Source organism: Eleutherodactylus coqui, chromosome 11 (assembly GCF_035609145.1).
Source record: "Eleutherodactylus coqui strain aEleCoq1 chromosome 11, aEleCoq1.hap1, whole genome shotgun sequence".
In the NCBI taxonomy this organism is placed as follows: domain Eukaryota; kingdom Metazoa; phylum Chordata; class Amphibia; order Anura; family Eleutherodactylidae; genus Eleutherodactylus; species Eleutherodactylus coqui.
The window spans coordinates 68320638-68335808 of NC_089847.1; the positions used below are offsets into that span (position 1 = coordinate 68320638).

General features: G+C 43.8%; 1 protein-coding gene across 2 annotated transcripts in view; it reads right to left on the minus strand.

The window, feature by feature from the left end:
* Nucleotides 1–15171, minus strand: part of PC (pyruvate carboxylase) — a 916513-nt gene that overhangs the window by 750661 nt on the left and 150681 nt on the right. For both annotated transcript variants that reach the window (XM_066582494.1, XM_066582495.1), the window contains exons 5-6: nt 14559–14676; nt 12612–12763 (exon numbers count right to left, since the gene is read on the minus strand). In XM_066582494.1, coding sequence (XP_066438591.1) covers nt 12612–12763; nt 14559–14676 — 270 coding nt within the window. The remainder of the gene's footprint in view (nt 1–12611; nt 12764–14558; nt 14677–15171) is intronic.

Below are 15171 nucleotides of genomic sequence, written 5' to 3' on the forward strand. Positions count from 1 at the left end.
GACCGCCGCGGGGGGGCGTCACTGTTACCGCAGAGACCGCCGCGGGGGGGGCGTCACTGTTACCGCAGAGACCGCCGCGGGGGGGCGTCACTGTTACCGCAGAGACCGCCGCGGGGGGGCGTCACTGTTACCGCAGAGACCGCCGCGGGGGGGGCGTCACTGTTACCGCAGAGACCGCCGCGGGGGGGGCGTCACTGTTACCGCAGAGACCGCCGCGGGGGGGCGTCACTGTTACCGCAGAGACCGCCGCGGGGGGGCGTCACTGTTACCGCAGAGACCGCCGCGGGGGGGGCGTCACTGTTACCGCAGAGACCGCCGCGGGGGGGGCGTCACTATTACCGCAGAGACCGCCGCGGGGGGGCGTCACTGTTACCGCAGAGACCGCCGCGGGGGGGGCGTCACTGTTACCGCAGAGACCGCCGCGGGGGGGCGTCACTGTTATCGCAGAGACCGCCGCGGGGGGGCGTCACTGTTACCGCAGAGACCGCCGCGGGGGGGCGTCACTGTTACCGCAGAGACCGCCGCGGGGGGGCGTCACTGTTACCGCAGAGACCGCCGCGGGGGGGGCGTCACTGTTACCGCAGAGACCGCCGCGGGGGGGGCGTCACTGTTACCGCAGAGACCGCCGCGGGGGGGGCGTCACTGTTACCGCAGAGACCGCCGCGGGGGGGCGTCACTGTTACCGCAGAGACCGCCGCGGGGGGGCGTCACTGTTACCGCAGAGACCGCCGCGGGGGGGCGTCACTGTTACCGCAGAGACCGCCACGGGGGGGCGTCACTGTTACCGCAGAGACCGCCGCGGGGGGGCGTCACTGTTACCGCAGAGACCGCCGCGGGGGGGGGGGGGCGTCACTGTTACCGCAGAGACCGCCGCGGGGGGGGGGGGCGTCACTGTTACCGCAGAGACCGCCGCGGGGGGGGGGGCGTCACTGTTACCGCAGAGACGGCCACGGGGGGCGTCACTGTTACCGCAGAGACGGCCGCGGGGGGGGGGGGGGCGTCACTGTTACCGCAGAGACCGCCGCGGGGGGGGGGGGGCGTCACTGTTACCGCAGAGACGGCCGCGGGGGGCGTCACTGTTACCGCAGAGACGGCCGCGGGGGGCGTCACTGTTACCGCAGAGACGGCCGCGGGGGGCGTCACTGTTACTGCAGAGACGGCTGCGGGGGGCGTCACTGTTACTGCAGAGACGGCTGCGGGGGGCGTCACTGTTACTGCAGAGACGGCTGCGGGGGGCGTCACTGTTACTGCAGAGACGGCTGCGGGGGGCGTCACTGTTACTGCAGAGACGGCTGCGGGGGGCGTCACTGTTACTGCAGAGACGGTTGCGGGGGGCGTCACTTTTACTGCAGAGACGGCTGCGGGGGGCGTCACTTTTACTGCAGAGATGGCTGCGGGGGGCGTCACTTTTACTGCAGAGACGGCTGCGGGGGGCGTCACTGTTACTGCAGAGACGGCTGCGGGGGGGGTGTCACTGTTACTGCAGAGACGGCTGCGGGGGGCGTCACTGCTACTGCAGAGACGGCTGCGGGGGGCGTTACTGCTACTGCAGAGACGGCTGCGGGGGGCGTCACTGTTACTGCAGAGACGGCTGCGGGGGGCGTCACTTTTACTGCAGAGACGGCTGCGGGGGGTGTCACTTTTACTGCAGAGACGGCTGCGGGGGGTGTCACTTTTACTGCAGAGACGGCTGCGGGGGGTGTCACTTTTACTGCAGAGACGGCTGCGGGGGGGGGGTGTCACTGTTACTGCAGAGATGGCTGCGGGGGGGTGTCACTGTTACTGCAGAGACGCCTGCGGGGGGTGTCACTGTTACTGCAGAGACCGCTGTGGGGGGTGTCACTGTTACTGCAGAGACCGCTGGGGGGGTCACTGTTACTGCAGAGACTGTTGCAGGGGTCACTGTTACTGCAGAGACTGTTGCAGGGGTCACTGTTACTGCAGAGACCACTGTGGGATGTCACTATTACTACTGAAACCACTGTGGGGACCCCATCACTACTGGGGCTACTGCAGAGGTCACTATTACTACTGAAGCCAGTTTGGAAGTCACTATTACTACGGAAATACTGCAAAATGTCCTCGGCGGAAATCTCCACATCCAAAAAGGAGTTAAAATGTGCAGCATGTCTATTTTGAAAGAGCCCTATCCTTTTTACAACGGCAGAGGTAAAGTCATAGGCCATGATAAGCCCCGCCCCTTGACGTATATTTTAGATGTTTGGTATTATAGTGATTGTACTGACCCATAGAATAAAGTTATGCAATTTTTGCTGCAGTTTGCATCTTTTTTTAAAGTTTTTCAATACATTATATGGTACATCACATAGAACCATTGCAAAATACAACTCATTCTGCAAAAAAACAAACCCTCATCTGTCGATCAATAAAGGAATTACGATTTCTTAAAAGGGGAGGGAGTAAAAAACGAAAATGGAAAAAAAAAGGTTGTGTCCTTAAGGGGTTAAAAAAAGAGAAAGAAGAAAGGCTAGAAAATGCTGTCCACTGGGATCTGTTCTTAATACACAAGCAGGTAAAAATGCGTAAATATATACAGTAAAAGTACCACCAAAAGAGAAAGAAAACCTTTGAGGATCGGCATGACATAATCAAACCCATTTTAACCCCTTAAGGACCAAGCTGTTTTGTAGTCTAAGGACCAGACACTTTTTAGGGATTTTACCCATGTGGCGGTTTTACTGCCCTATTTTGTTTTCTTTAGCTAGCAAAATTATTTTGACTGCGTTTTTTAAAATATCTTTTTCACTGCCTTTTTTTTCCTGGTTTTAAGTTTTATTGGGGGGTAACATTTATAGTTATTTATTTATTTAGTATATTTATGCTAAAATAAAGTATGGGAATGAGTTTCTCTATTTATTTTGGATGTTTTGATATATAGTATGTATTTGTTTAGTATGTTTTGGTTTACAGGGCGCACACAGCAACGTTTTTTGTTGGCGTTGGCTTTGTGTTATTTTCTTTCTTATGTATGTATTATTGTTCTATTCTGTTATTTTGTTTTACTGATGTATGGAATTATGTTTTTCACTATCTATGTTTCCCATGACGTCATGTAAGACCTCTGGGAGACATTCTTTTTTTTTTTTTTAATTTGACATTTTCCCACTGTACCTGGGGCATTCATAGGAGCCCCAGTTACAGGGGAAAGCAACCCCTGCAGTGACAGTAGTCACTGGCAGAGCTGTCCAGGGTCTAGTGTGACCCTCCAGCTCTGCTGTAGCAGGGAACCCAGGCGGCCATACATCCCCCCGGGCTCCCGATGTGAAAGTTATAGTTTACTTTCACTTTCAGTACACAGCACTGTGTACTCGGGGAAGCAGAAGGCAGGAAAGGTTAAAAACCCCTCCTGCCTTCTTCTCCGGGTTATCAGCTGTTACTAACAGCTAATAACCTGTTCCTGCCCCTCTGATTGATTGCAGAGCAAGAGGCTTAAAATGCCGCCATAATTTTACCATCGGCGGTGCTTTAAGCCCAGGACCAGGCGCCGTAAATTTACTGTGCCTGGTCCTTAATGGATTAAATTTAAGGGGCGAATGACATAACCTCATTCAGACTCTTGGGATGGCAGGTATCCAAACAATACAATCTAGCAGGCTTATTTACACATGACCTTTTTTTCTTTAATATCTCCTCTTCTGCCATTTGATCTTCCAAGTTCAATTCCCTGGAATTCGAGAAGAGTTGCATTGTTATTGTGTACAAGCCTCATATGTGAAGCAAGGCTAGTTTCCTCCCCATGTCCAACAATACTGACTAGCATGCATTTTATGGAGGAATAATAAAGTTCTACAATTTTACTTACTAAACGTGATGTCGGATTGAGTTCCCGAGTGCTCCATCCCTATATGCATCTTGTTCTAACATTACTGGCATGGGAAAGGATACAGTGGCATCTCAATTCTTGTACTGTCTTCCCAATATAGTTGAGCGAATATGGACAGGTTTACGAGATTATGAGATCTGCAGTTATTAAATTCTTTGTTCTTAAACGTTTCTCCGTGAGAATGTACTTTTAACCCCCTAAGGACATGGCTTATTTTGGGCATAAGGACAGAATGATTTTTGGGGGATTTTTTATCTCCACTTTCCAAAAGCAATAACTTTATTTTTCAATAGATATGGCTGTATGAGAGCTTGTTTTTTTGCATGGTGAGCTGTAGTTTTTATTGGTACCATTTTTGGGTACATGAACTGTATTGTAAAAGTATTTTTTATGATAGCAGGGAGACATTTTTTCTGACAGTGTTATTTATGTAGCATAAATGACAATACATTTATTCTGCGGGTCGGTACGATTACAACGATACCAATTTTTTTTTTCCTTAGATTTTTCCATATTAAAACCTTTTCTTTTTTTTTATTATTTGTTATTTTAAATTGCTGCATCCAAAGTCCTATAAGTTTATTTTTCCATTTGGGGAGCTCTGTGCAAATTTGTTTTTTGTGCGACGAGCTGTAGTTTTTATGGGTACCTTTTTGGGGTACATAAGGCTATTTTGTATCATTTTTATTGCTTTTTTTGGGAGGCAAAATGAAAAAAAAAAAAAAAGCTTTTTGCCTCAGTTATTTAGGTTTTTTGGGATTTTTGTATGCTTTTTCCATGCCGAATAAAAAGGGTGTTTAATTTGTTGTAAGAGTCGTTACGGATATGACGATACCGAATATGTGGGGTTTTATTTTTTATTCATTTTTTTTAACTAATAGGGGGAAAAGAACAAAAAAAAAAGTTTTAGATTTTTTTTCTACACTATTTATATCTTGTACCATAACACCTATGATCGCTATAATAAAACATTGCAGGACAGAAGTCCTACAATGCCCTATTGCTTTTAATAGCCATCATAGACACTGGCGAAGCAGAACGCCTGTATCTGGCATCCTGTTGCCATGGTAGCCAGTCGGCCCTCTGCAATTACATCACGGATGGCCAATGATGTCAGAGAGGGTGCATACTCCCCCTCTGTGAACCATTAACATGCCGGAAGCTACATAGATCGCGGCAGGGAAGGGTTTAACAGTGAGGTTCACTGCCCCGATGCACCCCGCTGTTGCAGTAGGAGGTCGGCTATCAGTAACATCTCTTCTGATTTTGCGCTATCCACAGGACATAAGTGTCCCCCTTGTGTTTAGTACCCCACAGCCAGGACACATACACTTACGCCCTGTGGCATAAAGGGGTTAAATGTAACATAGTATGTTAGGCTGAAGGGAGACAATGTCTATCTAGTTCAGCCTCCCTCCTCCCCCCCCTCTTGTTGATACAGAGAAAGGCAAAAAAAACTAACTGTGAGGCAGAAGCCAATTAGCAACCTTGGGGGAAAAAATCCTTCTGGACTCCATAAAGGCAGTCAGAATAATCCATGAATAAATTTGGAAATTCTTACCTGAATCAAAGACCCGGATCAACAACCCCGCTGGTTATTTAAAGTCTATACCCTGTAATATCGCGCTCTAGAAACACATCTAGTCCCCCCTTAAACTTCTATTTAGATTTTGCCAATACCAAGTCCTCAGACAGAGTTCCACAGTCTCACTGCTCTTACAGTAAATAACCCCCTCCTAGATTTGTGATGAAGCCTTTGTTTCTCTAAACGTAGAGGATGCCCTCTTGCTACCATCGCAGTCCTGTTAATAAACAGATTATGGGAGAGATCCTTGTATTGTCCCCTAATACATAGTTATTTGATCACCCCTTAGCGGTCTTTTTTTCCAGGGTAAATAATCCCAATTTTGAACCCCCTCAAGCACTGTGACATCTTTCCTGAGCACCGGTGTCCAGAATTGTACGCAGTATTCCATGTGAGGCCTGACAAGTGCCTTATATAGTAGAAGAATAATGTTCTCGTCCCTTGCCCTTATACCTCTTTTAATGCACCCCAATACTTGATTAGCTTTTGCAGCAGCTCATTGGCATTGATTACTCCAGTTAAATCTACAGTCAACTAGTACCCCCAGGTCTTTTTCCATATCACTTTTTCCTAGCAGGACCCCATTTAGTTTGTATTGTTGACATCCGTTTCTCCTGCCCATGTTCATAACCTTACATTTATCAATATTGAACTTCATCTGCCATGTTTCTTCCCAAGCCCCCAGTTTATCTAGGTTATTTTGTAGCCAGCCGTACAATGTCCTCCTTTGTATTAATTATCTTGTATAATTTTGTATCGCCTGCAAATATTGATATTTTACTGTGTAGTCCCTCTATCACGTCCATCCCAGAAATTACTTGATCAACCCCTCATGAACCCATACTGATGGAGGAGCTATGCCGTTGTTTTCTTCGAGGTATTCCAGGATGGCATATCTAAGAAACCCCTTGAATATTTTTCCAATTATTGAAGTGAGACTTACCGGCCTGTAGTTACCAGGCTCCCTTTTCTACCCCTTTTTGTATATTAGAACTACACTGGCAATACAGATAGTCCCCGACTTGCGAACAGGTTCTGTGTTCCAGGAACCTGTTCGCAAGTCGAACAAATGCTTGTATGGAGCGGAATCGCGGGTGGATCCCGCTCCATACAACGTCGGGTGCCGGCTGTTCTTACAGCGGGCACCCGGCGGCAGCAGTTCCGACGAGCCGCGCCGCTCGTCAGAACTGTTAACACTTTAAATACCGCTCTGACAGCGGTATTTAAAGTGTTAACAGTTCTGACGAGCAGCGTGGCTCGTTGGAACTGCTGCCGCCGGGTGCCCGCTGTAAGAAACAGCCGGCACCCGACGTTCAGGGGGCCCGTACAGCGTCCCGTGATGAGATTGCAGGACGCTGTGTGGTTGCTAGGCAGCCAGGGACCTCCTGAAAGGCCCCAGTGCTGCCTATGCAGAGTGCCCATCAAGCGCACGGCTTGATAGGCGCTCTGCATAGACAGCCCTAGGGCCTTTCAGAAGGCCCCCGGCTGCCTAGCAACCGCGATCTGACTGGACAGGCTTCTATCAGGCTTGATAGAAGCCTGCCCGGTCCCTGCACAGTATGATGTAATGTCATAGCATTACATCATACTGTGCAGGACAGATAGTTCGTATCTTGCAAAATTCGTAACTCGAATGTTCGCAAGTAGGGGACTATCTGTATGCCAATCCAGCAGTACAACCTCAGTCTCAATAATGTCCATAAATATAAGAAATAGCGGTCTATCGATCAAGTCACCTAGTCCCCTTAGAACCATTGAGTGTAATTCCATCTCGGTCCAGCGATTTGTCGATTTTAATTTTTTTTAACTGGCTTGGCACTTTCTCCTGAGTTAGGTAGGTGATATGTTGTGCGTGTGTATGATTTCTCCTGCATTATTTGTTAAAGGACCAGTGTTTTCATTCCAAGTCTTTTATTGCTTATATAATTGAAAAATAGTTTGGGGTTATCTTTGCTCTCTTTGGCAATCAATCTTTCTGCCTCCTCCTTTGCAGTTTCTTATATTTTCCTTACATACTTTGCTTTTTTCCCTATATGTTTTTAGCACTTTTTCACTGCCCTCTTGTTTTAATAATTTAAACGCTTTTTTCACTTATTGCCCCTCTTGCAGTCTTGTTGAGTCACATTGGTTTCCTTTTACTTGTAGTTCTTTTATTTTTAAAGGGTATGAACTGCTCACATGAAGTATTTAGGATGCTTTTAAACTTCTTCCTTCTGTTGCCAGTAGTATTATGTTTGAGGATGCTATCCCACTTGATGTTGTCGATAGTAGTTCTGAGCTGATCAAATTTTGCTTTACTAAAGTTTAGTTTTTTGTCCCTCCCTGATAAGGCTTCCTATTGAATGACAGTTTGAAATTAACTATATTGGGGTCACTATTTCCCAAGTGTCCCTAAACATGCACCCCCATGATTCTGTGTGGTTTTAGTTAATAATAAGTCCAGGATGGCCCTCCCCTCTAGTTGACTCTCGTACAAGTTGGGTAAGATAGTTCACTTTAATTGTGCTTAAGAACTTATCACCTTTGTGAGATTTGCAGTTTTCGTCTTCCCAAATTATATCTGGAAAATCAAAGTCACCCATAATAATTACTTCATTGCGGTTTGACTCCTCTTCTATTTGCCTTACTAATAAGTTTTCAGTTTCTTCTTTTATTTTTGGTGGCCTATAGAATACTCCTATCAGGATTTTGTTAATTTTCCCACCTTGTATTTTTACCCACAAAGATTATGTGTTCATCTCCTACATCTATAGCTTCTCATAGCTTCGGCTTTAAGTAGGATTTAACGTACAGACGTTACCCCTCCCCCTTTGTTTCCCACAGTCTCTTCTGAAGAGATTGTAACCCTGTAAATTTACCAGACAATCACACTTCTCATCGAGCCATGTTTCAGTTATTCCTACTATATCGTAATTTACTGATCAGACATCTTACATCCGTTGCCATTCAATTTTTATACAGTGGTTGTTATTCTTTGTATTCATTGTGCTACCAATGGTCCTATTAGCGTTTCTATCAAGTTTAACTCCCCCCTTTCCCCGCTCAACCCCCAACCACCATTCCCAATACTTGGTCCCAGGTCACTGTCTACGCTGTCTTCCTCGTATTGTTCTTTTGCCCACCCCCTCCCCACAGTCCCTGTATTAGCCCCTCAGGATGTATGGACAAGCCGTGCATCCAAAACAGTGGAAGGTACCCACAGGGGTATTTGTCTTTAGCCAGGTCGCAGCATCAGACAAAAGCTCAAGGTGGCTGTTGACCAGGTAGTCTTGTAGGTTTCTATTTCTAGATAAAAGATGTGGAGAAGGCCTGCAGTCTTGCCAAGTCTTCTCTTAGAATATCCCATTAATCGGAAGGAATAGATCGGATTTTAGGGGCACCCACATCAAAGGTGCCTATCACCCTAATTTGTTCAGGGACAGTCAATTTAGGTTTAGGAACCAGAAGGCTATCCCTCGTCTGCTTTGTAGCAAAATTAAATGCATTTTCAACTATCTTGAACGTGTATCTGCATTATAAAAATCTCAATTTCATCTTCTCCGATTCGTTCTGAAAGTCAATGCCATTCGAACAGTTCAGTCGAAGATAGAGTAATTGTTCCTTTTGTATATCCTTGTTTAACAAGATTGGGTGGCCAGTAAGGATTTGGCGACTGTGGGTTTTCAATAGATATTAGATATGACCTCACCATTACCCCTCTTTCTGAATTGTAACATCAAGGAATGAGAGCACCTTTTCCTGGATTTCACACATGAATGTCAAACAGACATTCAGGGCACTGACAAACTAATAAAAAGCATCAACCGTACCATTCCAAAGAATGAAAACAAAGTCTATATAATGTAGCTACAACAATATAGAAGACTACCACTGATTATTATTAGTCTCGCTGAAAATTAGACACCCCTCCCACCAGCCCAAGAAGAGATTTGCATACAATGGGGAAAAAGGACTCCCCATTTCGGAGCCCCTGAGCTGGTGGAGAAACTTCCCATTTAAGATGAAATAGTTCTGCATCAATATAAATTGAAGGAGTTCAATGCAGAAGTTATAATCTATATAATGGTTTCCTTTTGGTTCAAAAAATACCATACTGCCTCTATACCCTTATCATGTGGTATAGAGCTGTAAAAGGGCCTCTACATCAAGGGAAAAAAGCAAACACCCATCTGGTACCGTAATGTCATTCAAGTGGCCATGTAAATGATTATGTGATTGAACGAGTTGCATGTAATATGAAATATGTTTGATGCAACACAAGAAAGCTAAAATGCAGCATTTCAGAACATATTGCGGATATAAATAGTTTAAGAAATAGGAATATATCTGGAGCAGCAAAACTCTTTTTGAGTGAACACAATCGCAATCTGATCTTGTTTAAACACTATGGCATTGAAAGGGTCAGTAACTTTCAGAGATAATCAAAAGTGGTTTATGTGCCAGAATGCCTTCTGGATTTTTAAATTGCAATCACTATATCTATTTGAATTAAATTATAAAACCGTTTTGAGAGATTATATACTGTATAGAGCCAGAGACAGACACAAAGAAAGACACACGTTAATTAGTGTGTCAATGGAGAATGAGAAATAGTTTATGGTGGATGGTAATGTAGCAGTAATATCACGATTGTTTTTCCAGTTTCCGATTGGTTGAGAGGCGGTAACGCTAAGAACGCATAGGTCTACAGTATACACACCATAGAAGCCGTTTTTATGGATTAAGAAATAAAAGTTACATTTTTAAGGATGTGCTGGAACTTTATGCATTCATTCTGGAGTAACAATAATCAGCAGTCCACTGAGTTTTCCTTGTACTCCTGTGAATTGAACCGGTTGAACTGACGCCTTTCTATTTGATATCCTACAGAGTGTAGCAACACTGACCATAACTCTGATGCTCCATGAATTTGGCGTTCCATCACTGCAAGGTTTCACTGCAGAAGGAAATCATTTATAAAAAGTTCCAATAATGAGGTTATATTCTACACAAAAAATAATAAATACTGCATTGGCCCAAGACATCAAGCTCTAAACATAAGGTCATACTTCTATCTGAAGTTAAGATTACTTTATGATACAACTAACCAGAGCCAGGACACTTATCACGGCAGCTTTAAAATATCCTAAAAATAAGAACAAGCACTAAAGAAAAAAAAAACCTCTCTATACACAGTAATATAACAGAGAGGAAACAAAGTGACGAATTCTCACGTGAATCCAATATCTCCACTGCCCTCTAGTGGAACTGAGAATTAACACAAATGTCTGCAGTAAGCCTACACCAGAACACATCTAATTATTAAGATAAGGCTGTGATATCCTAAAGCGTAAGACATTCCCATCCTACTCAAAGAGGGCCTTACAGCTCTGGTCTAATCAGAGCCATGATGGAGCTCATACTGGTAGCATTAAATCAGGAGGGCTCTGTCCATTAAAATCTTTATCCCATGTTCTTTTGTGTCCAAAATGAAAAGCCATCACTGCCCAAGGTCATTTGCACACATTTTTAAAGCACAGCACAATACTTAGGTGAGGATTAGGCTGTATCTGCACGGGCTACAAAATCTTGCTGCAAAATTATCGCTATAATGTGAAGCCCATGGTTTCCAATGGGTTCTTTCACATGAGCGATATTTTGTAGCGAGATTTTGAAGCCTGTGCGGATGGATGCAGCCTTAAAGACAAAAATCTAGGCTTAGTTCACATTTCCACGGCTTTGTTGTTTATTATGGAAGTAAATGGACATGTAAATTTTAAAACTCTGTTTTCCCCTCAAGTTTGATATGCAGAGATGCCCTGACAGAGCATACACACAGGATATTAAAATTGCTTCTGCACAATCTGCACTACGGTATAATAATACTTGGAGAATATGCAACCTCCATGGAGCTATTGCGGCTCTGGTTAGCTCCAAGCCCAGGTCTCTAGAACTGTTGATCGGATATGCTGCCTGTGAGTAGTCAGTTTTTTTTTAAAATGGACTATACTCTGTAGAAAAAAAACACCATTGTGCAGGAGGCCTATTATTCTTCTATGTTGCACCACAGGCTACAGAGTTTTTCCCTACACACACGAAATGCGTGAAAAAAAGAAAAAAAGAAAGAAAGAAAGAAAATAGTATCTTATGCACTAGTCTGATCCGTTTTACGGATGATACTCGCTCATTCAAATCAATGGGGGAGAAAAAGAATAAAATTAAAAACAAAAAAAAATGAGGGGGTTTCAGCACACGAATGCCACCCATGTGCAATCTTTTTAAACCCTGCAATACTACACCTTCCCAAACAGAATTTGATTATAACTAGAGATGAGCGAACGTACTCGGATAAGCACTACTCGTCCGAGTAATGTGCCTTATCCGAGTATCGCTGTACTCGTCTTGAAAGATTCGGGGAGCGCCGCTGCTGACAGGTGAGTTGCGGCGGGGAGCAGGGGAGAGCGGGCGGGAGAGAAGGAGAGAAAGATCTCCCCTCCGTTCCTCCCGGCTCTCCCCTGTAGCTCCGCGGCGCTCCCCGAATCTTTCAAGACGAGTACAGCGATACTCGGATAAGGCACATTACTCGGACGAGTAGTGCTTATCCGAGTACGTTCGCTCATCTCTAATTATAACCTTTTATTAGTTCTACCATAATACTTATAACCACTCAATACAGTTTTGTCGTAACAAAAAAAACTAAATTAATAGCGTTCTACTGGCAATAGTTGAAAATGTGATCAGGTGAATTTTAACCCAGCATAGTATTTGAGGATTAAAGATGCAGAAAAAATAAAAGTTTGGGGTTTTTTTTTTCAAATTTTTTTTGCAAATGTGAAAAATGCATAACATATAGAGGGAAAAAAAAACAAAAAACAAAAATAACACATGGACCAAAATATGGAGGCCACACAAAGCTGCACACATATGAAAAACATCTTTAAAAAATGCTGATTATATCTATGTACAATTATGATATGGGGATGGCCTGTCTGAAGCCTAATCCAACAGCAGATTTTGCAAGGTGTAGGTCAGTTGCATACACAACAGGCACATGGGTATTGCCAGTTGTGTATCACCAATATAGATCCATGGCATATAACTTTCTCAGTTGCTTTATTCGTAAAGCTATCGGACAACCCATCATGTTTGCAATATCCTACCTTATTTGAACAATTAAACAGGAAACTACCTAGTCAAACTCACCTGCTTTGCAAGTTTCACTGAATCATGGGTCAGCCGATCTCGGAGCTGAGGGTTTAGCTGAGCAGCTGGAGCTATCTCCACCACCTTCTGGTGCCGTCTCTGGATAGAGCAATCGCGTTCATAAAGATGTATCACATTACCATGTTTGTCACCTGATTAAAAACAAGGTTCAAAATCCTCCATCAGCAAGGGTTAATAAAATGCTACATAGTACAATCAAAAGCACGTAACTCTTTGAATCAGTAGATCTTTCAGTCTAATTTTGAACTTTAAGTATGTATTTACATTTTTGATATTTTTTAAAAAGAGGTTTTTTCAGGCTACAACTAATGATGACTTTATCCTAAGAATAGGTCATCAATAGAAGATCAGTGGGTTGTCCACCACTGGAGACCGAGGTCGATTAACAGATGTGAAGCTGCTGCAGATGGCCAGAATGTTCAGAACGCCATCTGTAGGGAAGTGGGCTGGTTTAGTATTGCAGCCCTCTCCTTATTATGTAAATCAATGGAACAGAGTAACTTCTAATCAGCAGATCAGCAAGGGTCCCAACTGGCAGACCCTTGCTGATGCAAAAACTGACGACAGTGCTACATGTTAAAACCCTCCCATTCCCCAAGAATATTTTGCATGCAGTTAAGTGATCTGATGTTACATTCAACACTGATCAGTAGGGGTATAGTTTCTCCTTGTGTAGACCACCTAGCAAGCCCGAGGAGACTTAAATAGCCATGCAAAGCTCCTGTGAGAAATTTGGTATGCAAATGAAAGATGGAAGGCACCATCTATTAGAAGGTAGCTTCCTACAAGTTAATGTCCAACCTTTTAACAGTTCTTAAAATATAACTGGGAATATAAGCCAAAACTGGAGTCTTGACTTGTAGAGCAGCTATTTTCTATTGAGACCACTGTGGGATGTCACTATTACTGTTGAGACCACTGTGGGATGTCACTATTACTGTTGAGACCACTGTGGGATGTCACTATTACTGTTGAGACCACTGTGGGATGTCACTATTACTGTTGAGACCACTGTGAGGGTCACCATTACTACTGAGCTATGTTTACACGTGGCGGAAATGCTGCAGAATGTCCTTAGCTGAAATTTCTGCGGCAAATTCCACAGTATTTCCGCATCCAAAAAGCAGTCAAAATCTGCAGCCTATCTATTTTGAAACAGCCCTGTCCTTTTTATAATGACGGAGGTAAAATCATACGTGGTGATAAGCCCCACCCCCTTACATGTTGGCACTTTGCAATAAGTAAATGGGTGTTGGGTTGCAGTTTGGACACTCTGTCTCTAAAGGATTTGCCTTTACTGCTCAAGGTCATAATACTCTTTACTGGAGTAAGGGGATTTAGGCTACATTTACACAGGCGCGAATCTTGTGCAAGTTCCGTGTGTTGAGAGATGCATAAAACTTGCACAAATATGAACTTCATTATATTGATTTGACTTATTCACATGCTGCGAGGATAAATATCTTAGCATGTTCTATATTTTTTTGGCATTTCTTTGGAACGTCTCACCCATGGTTTCCAATGGGACCTTAAAAAACATCACATGGCATTCGCATCCCGTGTGAGGTGAGGTTTCACATTGAAATCATAAGGTTTCCCTTTGAAACACATTGAAATGAGGTTTTCTATTGAAGCACGCGCCTGAGGATCGGCATTTCTCAGAAGCGATGTGAGGCGTTTTTGAATAAAAACCGCATTGCATCGGCGTAAAAAACACATTAGCAATATGTTGACATATTGGAGTCTCTTGGTCCAATATTGTGCTTGCCTGTGTGAATGTAGCCTTATACATATTCCCTGTACAGGACTTTCCCTCTTTAATATAATGTTTTATTCCCTGAATTCCAGTACAAATCACAGAAGGTACAAATCTGAAGAAATTTAGAGCCAAATAAAAGACTTTGTCATCTTTAGAGGTTTACTCACCAAGTATCTGGACCTCTATGTGACGTGGCTTTTCAATGAACTTCTCCACAAACAGGGCTCCGTTTCCAAACGCAGACAGCGCCTCTGAATAAGCCCTGGTATAATTCTCTTCCAGCTCCTGCAGGGATTCAGATATTAAATGAACACTTCATACATATTGTGTTCTACACAGGTCATATATCTCTGCTCTACCAGCTATAGATAGGGTTAATTCTGATCAGTAATGTTACATTTTTGTTGCATCAACTTGGTTTCGCATTTACAATGCTATACTAAGGACTCTATCCTGCTGTGGGGCATGCACAATCTAATTCCAATATTAAATGCATAGTACCAAGTAAGAAGTAAAAGAATCATCTTGTATAAACCATATGTAACTTATCAAGTCAAACCATGTCCATTAGGAGAACAAATGGGAAATCCTAGTAGAAATTCTATCACAATAGTAATTTGTGATATACGAGAGCCCTATATGCATTAAAGCACCAAGACTTCGCAGTATCACTCAAGCATTTGCGCCATCATCAAAGAGACAAATGGCTTATTAAGCCATAAAGTATTGCTGGAGGAATCACTCTTGAATTGTGGAAGACTTCATTTCCTCAGATCTCTT